The sequence below is a fragment of the Hibiscus syriacus genome, unplaced genomic scaffold (genome assembly GCF_006381635.1).
Source record: "Hibiscus syriacus cultivar Baekdansim isolate YM2019G1 unplaced genomic scaffold, ASM638163v2 tig00003725_pilon, whole genome shotgun sequence".
Taxonomy (NCBI): Eukaryota; Viridiplantae; Streptophyta; class Magnoliopsida; order Malvales; family Malvaceae; genus Hibiscus; species Hibiscus syriacus.
This window is the reverse complement of record NW_024061982.1, coordinates 1,681,552-1,701,667: the sequence shown is the minus strand read 5'-3', so window position 1 is coordinate 1,701,667 and position 20,116 is coordinate 1,681,552. Positions and strand designations below refer to the sequence as shown.

Below are 20,116 nucleotides of genomic sequence, written 5' to 3'. Positions count from 1 at the left end.
TTCCGTTCTTGATCACTCCACTTCTTTGCCTTCTTTGTAGGAGAAGAATATCATTTCTCGATCATCATCCAAGCTTCCATATCAAATGCTTGGATAAATCATCATAACTTCTTCCAACGATGATATTTGTTCCATTGAAGTGTGGAGGCACGTCAATTGGTCTAGATTCTTCCATGGAGAATGAACCGGAAGTGGATGCCATCTTTATCGATTTAACTCTTCCCGGATCTACTCAAGAGGTGGTTAAATCTTCAAATGAGTCAAGCTCTGGTACCAATTGTTGAGTTAATCGATTGATGGAAATGGCCAAGAGAGGAGGTGAATTGGCAATTAAAATTTTGGTGGAAGCTTTTGCAAAAAATTGAAAATATTTGCACAATGATTTAGAGCGGTTCGACTTTCTCAACCAAAGTCTACGTCCACTACCTTAGCTATCCACACTAAGTATTTTCCAACAAATTCACTAATTTGTTCTTTCTTTTGAGGATAAAGAGTAACCTTACAACTCCCTCAAGAATTATACCTCAAATTCTTGAGCACACTTTTTTCAAAGAGAAATACAAATTTGCAAACTTACAAGGAAAACCTCACAAGGTAAGATGTTTGCACAATTCTAGAACAAGAAAAGAACACAAAAAAATAATTACAAATGAGCACAAATGGTGTTCTTGAAAGAAAATGAATATTGAAAGGAAAATTGGTTTGATTTGCACAAACTTGGTGTTTGATGCTTTCTCTTTTGTTTCTATGATTTCTTGTTGATCAAAGGCTTCAGAACTTGTTTAAATACTCCCTCAATTGATTCTGAACGTTGGGGATGATTAGTGGAGTTAATGGAGCCGTGTAAGTGTGAAAAGCATTAATAAAACAGCTTGGAGCGTGGGGGGAATCGGTACCCCCTCATGGGGAATCGGTTCCCTAAGTGTAAAATTCAAATATTTTGACCGTTGAACAAGGGGGAATCAGTACCCCTTGGGGGGAATCGGTTCCCTCTGAGCATTCTGTTTTTCTCGGAGCTAAACCATTCAGGGGGAATTCCGTACCCCCTTGGAGGGAATTTGTTCCCTCTGAGCAATCTGGAATTTTTGGTTTTGAAATGGTTCGAAATATTTTGTAAAATTGTTTTGAAATTATTTTAAGTTTTTAAAACTTAATTTTACACTTGAGTAAGGATTAAAAATGATTTGAAAGATTTGGAGTAATATTTTGATATTCAAATAATTATATCGAATATACTTAAAAAATCTTTTGAAAAATCTTAAAATTCATTTATCTTAATTTGTCATATCGAAATATCAAAATATTTTCAACAGTAACACTCAACCCATTCAACTCCAACCCCACGTATCTCAACCATTTTCACTACCCCACCACTAAAAAATCCTCCTGCTCCACTAAACCCTCTACCAATCGGAAAAACAAAAGCACATTCAACTATAAATCAGACATTCAGTAAAAAAGGGGAGGAAGAAAACCTGAAGGGGGCTAATTTGGAGGAGAATAGAGCAATCGAAGTAGAAAATAGGGTTTTTCCCATTTTTGAATTTCAAATTCTTTAGGTTTTAATATCAGGGAAGCTAATATCCATGGCTACCCCAAGACATCACCAAAATCTAACTAATTCAACCAGAACAAAGAAAACCCTGAAAATCCAAAAGCTAATTTTCTATATGAACTCCATTCTTGCTCCAAATCCAAGGACCTCAAAGCAACAATTTCGCTTTATGAGTCCTCCATTTCCAACAAAACTCGCCTCAACCAACACCATTTCAACTCACTGCTTTACCTTTTCTCCACTTTCTCCACCAACCCCGACTCAAAAGACCTCGCTTTGCAATATGGGTTTCGAGTTTCTGACCATATGACGGCCTTAAATATCCATCCTAACAAAGCTTCTATTACAACCATTTCCCGTTTAATCGCAGCCAAAGGCGATGGAGATTACGCTTTTGAAATTGTTAAACGTTGGTGATTATCAGGTTCCTCCTCGGCGTACTTATAAGCCTGCGTTGTTTTGTGGCCATTTTGCAATTAGCAGAACCTTAAATTCCGCCCACCGTCCCTGCTATTTTGATATTTAAAACATGTGGTCACTATTTTCGATTTGGTCCATAAATTCATTTTATTTCAATTTAATCTATTGATTTTTTCTCTTTAGCCTTCAATTAACTTTAATTTAATCATTAATCTCTTCAATATTTTATATTTTTTCTCATTTATGTTATTTATTCTATTATTTAACAGTAATTTGATATTTTTAGGACAATTTCAATCTATCAAAGGTAATTAGTTTGTATTGAATTTTTAAATTTCAATTTCAATTTCAATTTTTTTGTAATTAAGGCAACCGACAAATTTTATTCTATTATTTACAGTAATTTGATATTTTTAGGACAATTTCAATCTATCAAAGGTAATTAGTTTTTGTATTGAATTTTTAAATTTCAATTTCAATTTCAATTTTTTTTGGTAATTAAGGCAACCGACAAATTAATCGGTACCGAAAGAGCGGTTCAAGGCTATAATCCTTCATTGACCGTAATCGATTCCCGAACCCGACATTTTTTTGGTAAAACGCAGATCAGGTAAGATGTGTTCGATCCACTAACTATTTTTAAAATGATCGGTGACGACTCTAACTTAATTATTTAAGTCGAAGCTCAATTTCGGACCCACCTAAAAATATTAACTGTAAAAGTATTAAATTTTTATTGTTAAATTAACTGATTAGTGGATAAACTATTGGAAATGATTTTTAGTACGCAACTTGGATTCTTTTTTCCTCAATCAAAAATAGACAAATTAAGGAGAATCACTCAAATCTAATACACATTTATGACGGAAAGAAAAAAACTAATGTTTTTTAATCGAAAAAGAAGAAATAATGTTAAAAAGAATGAGAAAAAATTTAATGCAATGCGCCACGATGCACATGGAAGCAATGCATTGGAAATAGCTTGCTCTTATAAAATGGCAGTAGTCATTAATTTGATGTAAAGTGAAGATAAGGAATCTGAGTAAGATAAAGAAACTTCATGGACGATGAAATTAGATAATAATTTATGAATAATTTATTTTTGATATAATCCTAAATTAGCTTTCGATATTTATTAAAATGATTATTTTAATAGTTAATCATTTTAGAGTATTATAACTTTTAATTTTTTATTTTAGAGTAAAAGTATACATAAAATTTGATTGAATAGTTATTTTTACTATTATTTTTTCTGATATACTTTGACCCTAAACATTTTCTTTTAGGATAAAAATACTTATATTTTAAAATGTGATTGTTTTAAAAAACAATTTTTTAAAATAATTTATTAGATAACAATTTACATCTAAGAATGAGCTTCATATCCCAAAATAAATTTTTAAAGGTCAAAATAAAAAAATAAAACAGGGATATTGGTGGTAAAAGATGTTCCCCTGAATATTTTCTTCACTTGTGGTTGAGCCAATGCCTACTTAGGCAACCGCTTATATGAGTAATATAAGCACAAATGTTTTATGTGAATTTATTAACTAGTTTGTTTAAATTAAACTAATATTTTAAAAGATGATTCATATTTGGATTACACTTTATAAAGATAAATATTTAAATAACTAATTAATGGGTTGGTTCAAGTGGTAAGCAATTTGATATCTCTTAAGCAAGTTTTGAGTTTGAGGTTTTCTGTTTGCAGAAAATCTCCACTGGAAGATTCATCCATCAAAAACAAGTATGTGACGTGGATCGATCTGGATTAATCAGAACGAAACCTTAGAACTAGGAGGGCAACCAAAAAATATATAATAATTGGAAAAACGTTTTTTAACTTTTGAGGAAAAAAAATTGAGAACAACATAAATCAGTTTCCTAACAATATATAGAAACCATGTTTCAATTGAAGTCTTTAAGTATCTTTGATTTAATCAAAGAAGTTCACACTTTTATTCAAGTAACATATTTGTTTGGTCAGTTGGTTTAATTATTTTTGTTCTCTTATATTCTTTAGGTCATGGTATTAGACTTATTAGGAATACTATCATTTTTCTTAGAATCCTCTCTTCCTTTCCCCTCTAGATAAAATTAGAATTAGATTTAGAAGTTATAAAAAAATTGAACACATCTAAGGATTTTAGAATTTCTAAATGGACTACTCACAAATAAGAGAATTGTTGTATTTTTTTTGGTTGACCTCCCGGTTGCAAGACTTTGTTATGACTATCCGGACCCACCTGCGTCGTACACCCTAGCGTTGGTGGGTAAATCTCCCAACAATGATTTTCTGCATACATAAGAATTCAAACTTGATACCTTACTTAAGCGATATTAAATTGCTTACCACTTGTGTTGTAATCGTCCTTCGGGTGGGCCCGAAATCGGGTTTCGACTTAATTTCGATATGATGGAGCCGCCACCGATCTTTTTAAAATTAGGTTAATCGGATACCTTAATTTGTCATTTTTACATTATCTGCATTTTTTTACCAGAATTGAATTGGATTCGGAGTCGATTACAGTCAGGAAGGATTAGCACCCCTGTACTACCCTTTCGGTACTAATTTAATTTCTCGGTTGTCTTAATTGTGAAAATCAAAGTTAAATTAAATTTAAAAGTTTGATCTAAATTACTTACCATTGAAGATTTAAAATTGACCCTAAAAATAAATCAAATTAATGTTAAATATAAAAAGAAAATAAAGGAAATTTGAATAAAAAATGACAAAATTGAAAAGAATTAAAGATTAATGATCAAATTGGAATTAACTAAAGGCTGCAATAAGAAATAAGAAGTTAGAGGGTCAAATTGCATAAATATAAAAATATAAATAGAGATTAAATTGAATAAATTCAAATTCAAAGGCAAATTTACAACAGGTGACCAAAATGAATTATGCATCAAAACTATAGGGATTGCGGAATAATTTAAGAATTTGTATTTACACAAAGGCCCTCCCTATAAATACTTCCCAATCACAAAAAAAAACATTTCTCTCCCATTTCTCCCAAAATCAACCTTCTCCCTTCTCTCTAACTCTCTCTAAGCTCTCCCCACCGACCACGAGCCCCCACCTGCTGATAGAGCCCCATCGCCCAGACCGCCACTCTGGCCACCGTGAAATACCCGAACCTAATATCGAAGCCTAATACCCGAAACACACCCTAAACGGAGTAGATCTAACAAAAGGTTTCGACTTTACCTTTTTCGACGCTTTTCCAACGACTGTTGCCTTATCCGAGCCTAAACGTTCGCCTTGCCCCTTTGAATTTGTTTTGCTATTTTCGAATGCTATTTGCGTGTTTTTTTGGCTATATTGCTTTTGGTTCTCTTGGCGAATATTATTTGGATTTTGTGGATTTGATTTTGGTTTGGTGCTTCAACGTTTTTCGTTGTTTTCTTGACAGATTGGGTCGGGGTATTATACCACACGTCGGTGGTTTTTGTTTCCACTCCCACGGGCTGTTTCCCTCGTTCCCGTTATTTTCGGGTTGTTCGTGTGACCGACCATCCTGGTTGTTTGGCCGGTTGGTAACCACGTTGGCGTGTGGCCTTCACATGTTACTCCTGATGCTTCTTGGCCGTTGGATCAAAGGGCCAGATCTAACGGCTCTTGGTCTTACGGTGCTGGTGCTAAACATGAAACCCTAACTTCTGTTAGGTCGGGCAGTTGGGCTCGGATCTCGGGTCGAATCATGCCTGCTTCGGTTAGGTCTTGCTGGGTTAGGCACCCGATTGGGCCTTGTTGGGTTAGGCACCCAGTTGGGCTCCTTTATCCCCTTACTGGACCTGATTTTCCTTTGGACCTAAAAATAGAATAAAAAATAAAAAAAAACAAAATAAATAAAAAATACATAAAATAACCGATAATATATTTTCAAATTAAAAAAAATATTTTTTCTAAAATATATATATATTATACTTTTTCAAAAGTATTTTTTAAAAACTATATATTATACGGTTTTTAAAAAATATTTTTTAAAAACTATATATTATACGTTTTTTAAAAAAACCATATATTATACGTTTTCAAAAACTGTTTTTCAAAACTATAATATATATATATATATATATATTTCAAAAAATGTTTTTCAAATTATATAATATATGTTTGCAAAAATTGTTTTTAAAACTATATATTATATGTTTTCAAAAATTGTTTTTCAAACTATATAATATATGTTTTTAAAACATATTTTCAAAACCATATTATATATTTTCAAAAACCGATTTTTTAAAATTATATATTATATGATTTAAAATGTTTAAATTATGTGTTTTTAAAAATATTTTCAAAAACTACATTATATTATTATATATGAACCCCGGACGAAAATGAGTGACTACAACTTCAACCAATCTTTGTCAATTAATTGTTGTATATTTAAAAAACCATTGTCGAGAAATTAAGATGACATGTAGAGAGAACTTTATTATATCGTACAAATTAGTTTATTCGAGAAGCGTCGTAAGTACATGCTTTTTTTTTAATCATTGTGTTATTAGTGAGTATTAAGTATTTATTGGATAATTTTTAGAGGACACTATGAGGTTATAAATAATACGAGAACTAGCTAACAAATAACGTGTGTTAGATTGAAGATTCATATATCTTGTATTAAAGAATATTAAAGTGGATTTTTGTTTGTGAAAGACGTTTTAGAAGACATATGTAGTTAGGTTGAAGATTCATATATCTTGTTTTAAAGAATATTATAATGAATTTTTGTTCAAGAAAGATTTTTTAAAAGTAGAATCAATTATCTGAACTGAATAAACAACTCTCTTGTATTCTTGTTTATGTTTCTAATTTTTGTTGTTCACCCAACACCAACTGACCTTGACATTAACACGTAAATTACTCTAACAATTGATATCATAACAATTGATATCAATGCCTAGATGTATTTGAAGTTGATTTTGCTATATTTTGTAATGATTATAGAATATTAATCAATCATTACGACCCCTTAATGGAAGCAAACCTCGTACGCACTTTTTAAAGTCCAATGATGAGTGAATCTATAGATTATAAACCTCCTACACATGAAATTGATGATGCAATCCTTTTTAAACCTAATGGTAATTGAACACATAATGAAGGAAGAACTGCTAACTCTAACTCAATGGCTATGCATGCCATCTTTTGTGGTGTAGATGATCAAGAATTTGCCCATTGATGGAGCCACATTTATTATTGGGGTGTCAATTGATAACTATTTTTTTCCAAAAAAAAATAATTATAAATTTTATATAAAAATATTAAAAATTAAATCATTTTAAATGAATATTGACACCTCAAAATTGACATGAACGTTAATCTACACCCATTTAAAAGATTTTTATATATAATTTTCTAAATTTTGATACCGTATTCTTTTTTTTTTTGGTTTTTTATCTATGTTTCATCCTGTAAAGCTTTACATGTTAACATCCAAGTTCAAAAACATATATACATATGAGTAATTATTTCAGATTATTAGCTTTGTTATGTGATATCTCTAATCAAACATATACGCTTTACGATGAATACAAATGCTAAACTGACAAAAGAATATAGTAAGGCAAGTAACCCTGAAAGTTAACCAATTAATTGTGATATCAATTTAGAAACAATTAATTATGATATCAATTTATACCCATTAATAATACAATAAAAGTATAAGTATAGTTCAAATTAAAGGAGATGGATTAAACTATGAATTTCAAGATATTAGAAGGATTAAACTCATAGTTAGATAAATTTGAATATTTTAATAATTGAATTAAAATGTTAAAAGACTTGTAAATATCTTCTCTAGCCTTTAATGATTAATTTACTAGTTTCTCTCTCTCTCTCTCTCTCTCTGTCTTTGTTTTCCATTTGAACTTTGCGAGCAAAAGCATCAAAATCCACATGGTGGAAATACTAGAATATTAACACAAAATTCTACAACGCGAAATTATCTCTTTTCTCCTTCCCAAATCAAATCTTCATAAATAATAATATAATAATAATAATAATAATAATAATAATAATAATAACTAATGTAAAACAATTGTTATTAGTTCCTAAGGAATTGTAGGACCAAAGGTTTTACAATCCACCAAGGATTTCTGATCCCTACCTCGGCAGAAGAAGAAGGCGTCGGGGCACCTATACAAGCAATTATCCACCAGGCTGACATCGGCAGAACCCGGTTTGAGACCCATCAATGGACCCGGAATTGGCCCGAACAAGTAATTCCCACCAAGCAATAGCCTCTCGAATGACGAAGTATTCTCGTTCCCAGGAACAGCAGCTTTGACTGCATACTGAGCCGGTATCATACCCGTGAACTCGTTATGCTCCAAAGATAAAGCCGTTAGCTTCGGCATCGACGCCATGAAAGCTGGCAACAAACCCCGAAGCTTATTATAGCTTAAATCCAGAGCTATTAAGCTACTGTTTAAACCCTTGTCACCCGGTACTTTTAATGATGAAATCTTGTTGTAAGAAAGCGTGAGCTGTTCCAGGGACGGATGCTTGAAAAGAACTGATGATAGTGCACCGCATAACATGTTGTGACTGAGATCTAGAACTTGTAAGAACCTAATCTTGTCGATGTTATTGGGAATATTTCCTCTTAGTTTATTGTTCCTCAATGAGAGATCGACGAGAGATAATGGCAACGTTGATGGGACTCCGCCGGATACGTTGTTATCGCTAGCGTCGACAAAATAAAGGTTTTTTAGTGAACTCAGATCAGGAAACTCACCAGAAATGTAGTTTAGTTGGATTTCAAGTCGTTTCAAGCGTGTCAGGTTGTTAAAGCTGGAAGGAATTGTTCCATGGAGATGGTTGTTGTCAAGGTAAAGTTCTTCAAGGTGAGGGAGTGAGCCAAGAACAGAGGGTATTTGACCGGTGAATGAGTTCCCGGAGAGACCTAGTCGACGCAAACGAGTTAAATTGGAGAACGACTCAGGAACTAAGCCAGAGAAAGAATTATCGGAGACGTCCAAGGTGTTTAAAAAAGGGAGGTTCCATGAAAGTGAACTGAGATAACCAGAGTAACCAATTGGATCAACAGTGATCTCGGTGACTCGAAGCACACCAGAGACGGCTCTATCGCACCTGAGGCCGCAAGTGAAATGGTCAGTGAAGATGTTGTCGCATGGATCCATGGAGAAATCCCATGAGCTCAAACAAGATCCGGAAGCAATGGAAAGAGGGTCCACCCCCTTTTTCAGATCTTCGAGAACTTGTACATCTGCTGGATGTGTTCTTGAATTTGCTGAAAGCAACAGCTTCGAGAATATAGCCATGAAAACAAGAGAACATAGATGGAGATAAAGGGTAGTAGATATCGATGCTTTCAACATTTTTCACTGTTTCTTCTTTTGGATCTGAGATTGGAGGAGAAGTGGTAAGTGGAGAGTTTGGATGGAGAGATGATGTGATTTTGATTGCACGGTACGGCTATTTATGGATTTTGTTATATTTATATATGCAGAATGGTGTTGGCATGTAGCCTTTGACCATCTCTGCCAGATTCAAAAGTAACGGTTCATACTATTCCGATACTATTATATTATTTCCTGAATCTCATGTGCACTCCTGAGTTTGCGATTTGTTATTGAAATTATATACTATTCTTTAGCAATGTGTAAAGTGATTAAAGTCGTATGTATTAATTCAATTCCGCTGCTTTTTTTTCCCCTACTAAACAAAGGCGAGCAATTGCTCGTAAATCACAGTTCTAACATGGAGCTCCGGAGCTTAACCTTTTTTCTGCTACATTCAAATACTGCTTCACACAATTCTGGTTTGTCCAAGTGTAAAAGAAAAAAGTGTAACATCTAGTAATTTAACCCATCAAAACTATAACTCTACTGGTCTCCAAAAATGAAACCATGGGGTTTTGTTGAAGTGGCAAAAGAGTAACTTTTAGTAACTTCATGGTTCCCATTATCCTATAACAAAAATGGACAGAATACAAGATGGTTCCTGACCAGGATTATTTATTTATCCTGTCTTCGGCTTAAACAAATACCCAATAAGCATTTCCATAAAGCATAGCGAGGTAGTGACTCAAGCGTATGATTAAGAACCACCTAAATATAACACAATTACATACAAGTGTTCTAGAAAAATATCATTCAGATGGGAAAGGCCACACTGATGAGAAAAATGGTAAAAGTAAGGATACAGTATTAAAGCTTAAAATGTGGAGATTCTTAGATCAAGAATACCTCAGGTTTCTTAACATAATAATGTTCAGAATGGTGGCCACATAAAATGGCAAGGCTCCACGGTATGCAATGTCCCTCTGCATGAAAAAATGGTGAGCCTGCTCCAGCTTCATAATTGCTTTCGTACTGTCCTCAGGCTGATATGTAGCAACTGCACAGGGAGAAGTATATACTATCTTCTTTGTCTATAAAGGTAGTATTCCAGACTAAAGGAAAGATGAAGTTTGGACAATCGAAAACAGGTAGCTTTATGGGATCATTTTGATCTCTGGGAACCAGGAAGGACCTCTCTCACTAGCTTTATGGCCCCGAGAAAATTATTTTACACGTGCAGATAACAGATTGCCAGATTCTTTGTGTCCTATTGAGGACACAGTCAATCGGCATAGCTGTTTGGGGAAGACATCATCTTCATTGCATGGAACTTCTGGGTCCTCACTGTTTAAAGTGCAAGAAGAAAGGTTTAGGACCTCTGAATTGCAAGACACAAGCCCATCCACAGGGCAAGCTCCTGCAACTTCGTCTGATTCTCCAAGGCCTGAACAAGAAACTTTTGCAAGATTATATTGAGTTTCAATTGTCATTGCCTCAGTCATCTGATCTTGATCACAGTTGTATGGTGAAGAACTTGCCAAAAGTGAGCTCAAACTATCAAAGAAAGATTTATCAATTACATCTTTCGCATCAACATCCAAGAAAAATGGTTCATCATTCACAAGGGTATTGGTTATTTCCATCAAATAAAACTTCTGTATCAACCACTGGATTTTCTGATGCTTGACTTCGTATTTCTGATTCGATCAGGGAATCTTTATGTAATGCCCTTAACCCTCATTCGTACCCGAATACAAGTTAAGAATATCACGCTTTTCCTATAACAGTTACTGTTCGAATATGGTAAAATTTTTATTTTTTTTTAAATTTCCAAATTTAACCATTTAGACTCAGAATATTTAACCACGTAAAATCATAATGTAATATTTTAATTTCCACTTTACATTCAATCTCGCATAGTATCTGGACAGTTTAATACTATTTCATATCATAATCTAAAACTGTCTAATTTAAAACTTAATCGATTAATCTTTATAATACAGTATTTTACTACCCTCATACATAAGCATTTAGTATCTTATTATATTTTCACCTTTTTTTATTTCTTATACTATATCATTTCCCGTTTGAGCACAATTTCTAGAATCTCCTTTTTACAACACTATATATAAAATATATGTAACATCTATAATCAGATTTATTCTAAAACAAGTTTCTTTGGTTGTTGTCTACCGTCACACGACCTCCCACTGATAACAACTTTTATTATATTATCTTCATTACACAGATATACATATCATTCGTATGTAAATTCAAACCAATATAATTCATAGTCTATAACCATTCAATGTAATTTACACTATATTTATAACATTTTACTGAATAAATTAAACTTGTATCGTTCATTATCATATACTTACTCTTTTTCCTGTACCAATCCTTTCACTATATTATTCTTTTTCCTATATCGTTCCTTTTACTGCACTGTTTATTTTTCTGTACTGATTTATGTACTGTATCTTTTCTTTTATTATACTATTTCTCTTATTGTATTGTATCTTTTACTGTTATGTATTTGATGTTGTATTATTTCATATAATATACCATGTATTGCACTATTTCTTTAATTTCATTTTATAGCCCAATACATAATCATGAGAATGTATGATACTCAAGTCACATTGAGTGATCTTTGCAGTATTCAATTATCACTCCACCTCACGCACCACAAAGGTACATGAGTTATGATTGATCTGTAATGTATTCAATTATCACTCCACCTCATGCACCACAAAAGTACATGAGTCATACGAGTGATCTATACTTTATTCAATTATCACTCCACCCCATGCACCACAAAGGTACATGAGTCATATGGGTGATCTGAACTTGTTCACTCTACCTCTTGCATCATTAACTCTCATGTCTTATACACTGGGCTTTTATTTATGTCTTATATCTTTATTAATATAAAACATTTAAAGAATAATTATCAACTTCATACATTATTTTAACATGTATTAATACTTTAATTAACTTAATAATTTGTGTTCATATAAATGTTTTAAAAATATTATTAACAGATATTCGATACTAATTTCTTTTACCAAATCGACACTAACATTATTTTTTACAATTATTCACTTGACTTTTCAACATTTCACATTTAACCACTAATAAACTTTTCTTTCAATTATAAATCAAATATTTAGTATATATGCAAATTAGTTCCTTAATATTCAATTTAAATCCATATCAATTATTTTCACATTATATTAATGTAATACATTAACTTTATCCAATTGTCATTTCACCACCAACTTTCCTAAAACTTATGAATTTGATCTCTCTCTTACACAACTTTTCACATTAAACCAAATGTCAATTTAACTATTCAAGTCTCTCTAATAATTATTTAGACTTTACACATCATCTCATACTCAATTTCTAATTTAATCCCTAATTTCTCCATATTTATAATTTAGTTCTTTAGCTTATATATTCTTCCAAATTTGATTTTAAATCCATAATATCATAATTTCAACCATAAGTTAAAAAAATTAAACTTTTCTATTTTGTTTAATATAGTCCTTCTTGTCATTCAATTCTAAATTCACAAATTCTAATTCACCATATAGACATCAAATTTAGCACTCCAACAATTTTTATTTAACTTTCATACTTAATTATAACCTTACAACACTCCTTATATCAAAATCTAACTTAATTTCATCAAATTATCAACTCCCCTTCATCTACCAAAATCATAAATTTAACCATTCAATCATGAAACCAAGAAATAATTACACCAAATTGTAGAGAATTTAATGGGATTATTTTCTTATTTCACACTTTAACCCAAAATCTTACTAAAATTGATCAAAAATGGAAAAGAAAAGAAATTGCCCACCTTGGCTATGAGTTTCAACAACTTGTTGGAGAAGAAAGACTCCCAAAATTTCTAAAAAAATTTCCCCCAATTTTGACTTTTAAAACTAATAAAAATATTATCCATTTTTGGGCCAAAAACCCAAATTACAATTAATGAATTCACAAAATTACAATCATGTCACTCCATTATCTCTATTTTAATATTATTAAATAGCTATAAAAATCTCATCTCTCAATTTTTCTTTTTAACCCTCTAAGTTTTTAAAATTTCATTTTAATCACTAAATTGTACTATCTCACTTTATAGTGCAATTCTCACTAAATTCTACCGATGCAGCTGAAATTTCTCTATTTAAAAATACCTATATAATTTTTTCAACCCAAATGTACCTTCATGCAAATTTTTATAAACTTCCAATTCGATTCGGTTATCCGAATAATATATCGAACTTTAGCCTTTAATAGAGATTCCAAAATTTGTACATTCCGACGTACAAATATGAATGTCATACATTGTCCTTTCCCTCAAACACAGCAAAGTCCTCACCTACTTGGGGAATATTAGTTTCTTGTTGTGAGTGGCTCTGGCACTGAGGAATTGCACGAATCCAATGAATTCCCTGTTCACAGTTTGTCTGAGGATAATGATATAATGGTAAAACCTTCTTCGTTTGATCAAATTAACAATGATCAAGAGAATATATGCTCTGTGTTTGAGGGTAACCATGTCTTCGACTCACCAATTGTGGAGTGTGGGGTTGTCAATTTGGAGAACTAATGAAGGCTTGTCTGCATTTGCTATTTCCACTGATGATGGTCTTGGGCAAACAGTTCTTCAAGGAGGAGATATATATGCACCACCTGCTGATCATGTGTCAGGACTTAATGTTGTTGGTGGAGTGTAATACCCCTAAAATTTGATTAGTGATTGAAGTGTAAATTTTGAAAGTTTGGAGACTGAAGTATAAAGTTGTAAAAGTATAGGAACTAACATGTAAAATTTCAAAAGTTTTATTTTGGATTTGTAAATTAGTAGTCCAACCCAAGACAATTATTTTTGTGAGTTTTATATTTTTGATCAGGAGTTTGCAAAAAGTCTATTAAAGGTTAAAGTTCGATATATTATTCGGATAATCGACTCGAATCTTAAGTTTATAAAAAATTGAATGAAGGTAGATTTGGGTTGAAAAAATTATATGGATATTTTTAAATAGAAAAATTTCATCTGCATCGGTAGAATTTAGTGAAAATTGCACTATAAAGTGAGATAGTACAATTTAGTAACTAAAATAAAATTTTAAAAAATTAAAGGGTTAGAAAAATTGAAAGATGAGATTTTTATAGCTATTTAATAATATTAAAATAGAGATAATGAAGTGGCATGATTATAATTTTATAAATTCATTAATGGTAATTTGGGTTTTTGACCCAAAAATGGATAAATTTGTTTATGAGTTTTAAAAGTCAAAATTGAGAGAAATTTTTTTAAAAAAATTTGAGAGTCTCTTCTTCTCCAGCAGTGTTGTAAAGGAATGTACAAATAAGAACCCGGTTCTGACTCTTGGCGTCAGCTTTTATTCCTTTCCGGTGGCGGCGACAATAGTATTTAAGGGGTTGCTTGCGGTGGCAGTTTCTTGCGGCAAAGCGTAATTGGGTTTGACCCTTGACTGACAGTCTCCGTTACCCAATCAATATTATATACGAAAAAATTAAATAGAGATTTATGGTTGATGGAACGTACATGGGAGTGGCGTGATGTGATGTAATTTTATTGTGTTTGTTTAATTATATATATATATATTTAAATTTTGATGTATTTTTATATAATTATTTATTTATGTTTGATGATAAAAAAATATCATTAAACAATAGTTATTTATATTCAGTGATAATAAAAGATTGAGTCTTTAATAGATAATATTTTGTATTTATCCCAAAGCCTAATGTTCATGTGTCATTGAGAAAAAAAAACAACTGCTATAGGTAATAGTAGTGTGCATTTTCGGATATCAAATATTACTTGATTTAAAATTTTGAATATATAAAAAATTGAATAATTAAAATTATGTTTTGTTCCAACCTGAAAAAATAGATATTCAAATTTTTAAATCAAATTGACGAATCAAATAGGTTGCATCAGATTTTTTTCACACCTTTAATAGGCAATGGGACGTACCCACTATGAAAATGAAATATATCATTTTGTGTTCATGTGGCTTGAATCTTGATCGCGGAGCTTTGACGGGGGATTTAAAGTTTAGAGTTTTTAAGTTTTAAGTTTAGAATTTAGAGTTTAAGAGGTTTTAGTGACGACAAAAGGTGATGGTCAGTCAGTGAATGGATAGATGGGTACCTGTTTGACAACAGAGTCGGTGGTAGGAAATGACCAATGATAGTAGAAATGGAGTTTGAAATTAAGAATTTGAGGTTTTAAGATTTTTTGTGATTAAAAAAATTGAATTTTTTTAAAAAAAATATTTAAATTTTATTTTTAAAAATAAAAAATAAAATATATATATATATATGACATGTATCAAATAACGATTTCTTTTAATGATCTTTATATAACATACACTTAAAAAATAATATTTTAAATATTAGACACATACTTTAAGTGAAAAATACTTTAAACGTCTAAAGTTAATAAACTATATAATTGAACACTTATATTTTCATTAAGAAAAAAAATTAACATAACATGTAAAGTAACATGAATATGATATATATGAACAATATATTAAAATCTATATAAAACGAATAATTAACTATATAACATATTATATTTGAATTTATAATACTTAAACACACAACTATGAACATGACACTAAAAATGATATAAACACAATATAGATACATAGGCATAACAAATATCTAAGTTAGAATGATGTTGTTCTCCTTAGAGGTTCAAGCTGCTGCCTCTATGGATATGTATGCGTTGTCAATGATTAAGAAAGATTTTAAATATATACTACCTTGTAATCACCTTAAACTATTAAAAAATTAGGTGTTTTTGAGGGGGAAATCATGTTAGCATTTGAATCGGAATGATTAATAGACCTAACTATTTCACTAATAAATGATAATTACAAAAGTAGAAGACTGAATTATGACAAATTGAAATATACATACTAAATACTAAATTTGAGCATATTTGGGGGGGCAATAATTTCAATGAAGTAAGCCTCCACAATTACCAAAATATAGATTTGGTATATAAGATTGTCTATGTATCAATCAATTCTCGAGTCAAATTTTGTATATAAATTTTACTAAGCAAGATCCACTAGGCAGTACTGAACCTTATCACTAAAGGCCCAATTTCTTTGAAAGCTCATTTATTGAATAAAGGGGAGACATTCAAATGAAATCCAAGACCATGTATTGGATAATTGGACAAAGAAACCCCAAACCTTAAAAGAGTGAAAGAGAGAAATGAAATCCAAGCAAGATTGAATGTTGGATAATTGAGAATGTCAGCCGTAATAATTAGGAATGTGTATTTTCGGATATAGAATATTATTAGATTTAAAAATTAAATCATTAAAATTGTTATATGTATCTAATTTGAAAAATCGGATATCCAGATATCCATATCCAAATATAAATTTTAATTTAATAAAAATTCAAATTTAATATTTTATAACTTTATACAATATATTTTACACCACTACTATATATTTACCAAAACATACTTGAATTATTCTAAAACAAATACTTAATATCTCATTGAAGGCTTGAAAAATAAATAATATAAAAGTTCAAATAATTTAAAAGTTGAAAAAAATCAAGAGAGGGGTGGGATCATTGTGGTTGGATAAAGTCCTTTGAAGGCCCAATTTATATTTCAGAGTATCAGATAATCTGAAACTAAAATTCCACTGATTCGTATATGATCAATTATCCGTTTTTTTTCTTTGATATCCAATTATCCGAAAATTAAAAACATATCATATCATCGGATCAATCAATTCAGAGTTTTTTTGCACACCTCTAATAATAATATAGTGTTGCTTTAGAGGAATCATTGTATACTAATAATTAGGATTAAATACACCATTGCCCCTAATAAACTATGCACTTTGTATTGAATTGTCCCTAAAGTATTTGTCGAGACTGTAAAATTCAACTTGTTACCTCCTTTACCCCAAACTATTATTTTTTTCAAAAAGAAACAAGGGTAAATTATATATTTAGTTACTCTATTCTCACGGTTCCGTTTTTGTCACATAAATATTTTTTCTTCATAATCATCTTTATACTTAATTTTTTGTTCTGTTTGGCTACCTAATACGTTTGATTTATTTTTTAAATTTATAATATATAACATATTCTATATATATAAAGATATAATTAAATATAATTCGACTGAATTTATTTTTAAATTATTATTAGTAGTAGTCGTGGCCATCGTTGTTGTAAATCAAGATTACGTGAAAATTAAACTAATCATGTTTAATTATTATTAAATGTATATGTATGCAGGATACTTGAATCTAGTTTTTTAAGTAAAGAAAATCCTATCACTTTAATAGTAGTAACAAACTATACTATCAATCTAGAACTATTAAAACATTATTCATAGAAGTAGAGGGATAAAATTATGTTAAGTTAGAATAAAAGAATTAAATCACAAATTTTAGCAAAATAACAAAGCTAAAACACAATCAAGTTAATTATCTAAATTTCCGAAAACTCAACATAAAATTCTTAACAACCACGTTTCATGTTTGAATCCAATATTTTATATCAAAGGGCTCTCAAAAATACGGAATTTTGCATGAATGGAAACAACAAGGACGTAGCCTAGTAGGGGGGAAACGTTAAGAATAAGTACTGTTTTGATAAAGGCTATGAGTATATCTCTAACAACGGACAAAAAATTTTATATTAGAAGAGATAAATTTATAAAATTTTAACAGTAATAAACTTATAAAATTTGAAAGAGATAAAAACTGATTTTTAATAAAAATATAAAAAAATATTTTAAAATATATAATAATTTGAAATTTTTATGGAGCGATTGTCTCACCTCTCTGCTTAGGTCCATCCCCGTAGATTATCTCTATGCCTTTCCATTGCATTTTAAAAAATTTCACCTAAATTGGGAGTGGTGTCTCCTCTGGTCCTCATTTTTGTTTGAACCGGGCGGCTTTACATAGGGCTATGCAAATAGGGTAGGGCTCAAGGGTGGATATACATTGTATTCATGATAGGTACATGTTTATCTTAAAATTAGAATTTCTTTCTAATTGTTATCTATTTTATTGATTGTATTCACTCTAAAATTTTATTCATACTCGTCTCATAAATATTTTTTAATAAGTGAATTTATGTGTTTTTACCTTAAAAAATATTTCTGAACTCATCACTAGTAAAACTCAACTGTTGATGGAGAGATAGAAACCTTTTTCTATATGAGGAACCCTAAATGTGTTCTCTCAACTATGAATAATGGGATCTCCATAGTTTCTATTGTGCAGCTTGTTTCACATATTCCCCACCTTTAAATCTTCGTTGGAAACCAAACAAGCATGTTATATAGGTTCAAGTGTATATGAAATGCACGAACCAATCAATCTATATAGTTAAGGGATTATTGTTATCCTAGAGGTTTAGGTTTAAGCAATATGTATGTAGGGTATGAATATCCAATATAAAATGGTTGAGTCTTTGAAGGATACTACCTTCAATTTTCTCCTAATTAATAGAAAAAAAGTGTATATGGAATTTCACAACCTTCTTCTCAGCATTTTAGGGGTTTTTTCATTTAGAAAACTTCCGGGTCAAGAAATTATTCAAACCCCCATTTTAAATCTAGTGCAACTACAGTTATTATATTTTAAGTATGATGATATAGGTCTTCCTAGGTCAAATTGTTGCAACATAAATTTTGGCTTTGATGAAATAGGCTTTATCTGTCCAATTTTTTTTCTCTTTCTAAAGGACGGAAAGCTAATAATGAGCAAGGAAAATAGATCAAAAGGAGCAGGTAGGAAATTACGAATAATTGCAGTCTTTTGCTAAATGAATTGGCTAAGCTAAGCATGTAGCTGTGTGGCCTTGAGATGATTAGTTAGCTCCCCACTGTACTTGAATGGAAAAGAGAAACTAAAGTTGGAATCAATATTACTGAAAACCTTCTAATCTTCTCAGTTTTTAATGGGTAATGTAATAATAATGTCAAAATGCAAAAAAAGAAGAAACCAAGCGCCGTTCGAAAGTAAAAGATCGGAACACAATTAAAACCTCTACTTTCTTTGTCTTCCCTTTTTTATCTTTACGTTGTAAGAGAGGATATCTCCGCCGACTATATATATATTTAAGAAATAGAGAACCATGCAGGCACAACTATTTGAATTTATGATTTTTTATAAAAAATAATATTTTTTTCTGTCACTAAAACTATTAGATGAATTAAAAAAATATTAGAATATATGATTATGATGTTTGGTCAATAAAATGTAAGATTAATTATGACTTTATTTCATTAAATTGAATATATTTTATAAGATAAAATTAACATTTATTATTGAATTGGTAGACATTGATATGGATTTAATTGAATTACAGTAGTAAAAAAATGAGAGAGATATCGTTCGTAGAATATAAAATTATATTTTGAAAGAGAACTAACAAAATTTAAGATTATGTTATTTGGTTCACGAAATGTATACACTATTTAAATTTTACATTTAATATATTATTAATATATTAAATAGTGTTTTAAAAAATAAAATTGTATAATATGTAACTTCTCCAATATTTCTGTCAACACCGTTTTTTGCACGGGTAGGGAAATATTATTACCGACTTTAGGGGTTTTTCTTTAAAAAAAATTTGAAATGTGAAGATTCACCACCAATCATTTAAAGTGCGATTGGGACACCATAAAAACTGGGTAATTTTAATAAAACATTTTATTTTTATCAAAATACCGAGTTTTAAGGTCTGCAAAAATTCATAAATTAGGTTCGG

General features: G+C 30.6%; 2 protein-coding genes across 3 annotated transcripts; both read right to left on the bottom strand.

Moving 5' to 3' along the window:
* Positions 1-8,035: 8,035 nt before the first annotated feature.
* Positions 8,036-9,365, bottom strand: LOC120182971 (MDIS1-interacting receptor like kinase 1-like). The gene has a single exon (XM_039187785.1). The coding sequence runs from the start codon at positions 9,323-9,325 to the stop codon at positions 8,036-8,038; it is 1,290 nt and encodes a 429-aa protein (XP_039043716.1). The 5' UTR covers positions 9,326-9,365.
* A 1,133-nt stretch (positions 9,366-10,498) lies between these two features.
* On the bottom strand, positions 10,499-10,999 carry LOC120182954. Of its 2 annotated transcripts, none has more exons than XM_039187777.1 (2): positions 10,674-10,999; positions 10,499-10,643 (listed from the first exon to the last, which is right to left on the bottom strand). In XM_039187777.1, the coding sequence occupies exons 1-2, from the start codon at positions 10,930-10,932 to the stop codon at positions 10,513-10,515; spliced, it is 390 nt and encodes a 129-aa protein (XP_039043708.1). In that variant the 5' UTR covers positions 10,933-10,999; the 3' UTR covers positions 10,499-10,512. The 2 variants fall into 2 exon arrangements, with proteins under 2 accessions (XP_039043708.1, XP_039043703.1); XM_039187772.1 differs by having other exon boundaries at positions 10,499-10,650; positions 10,681-10,997.
* Between the last annotated feature and the right edge of the window lie 9,117 nt (positions 11,000-20,116).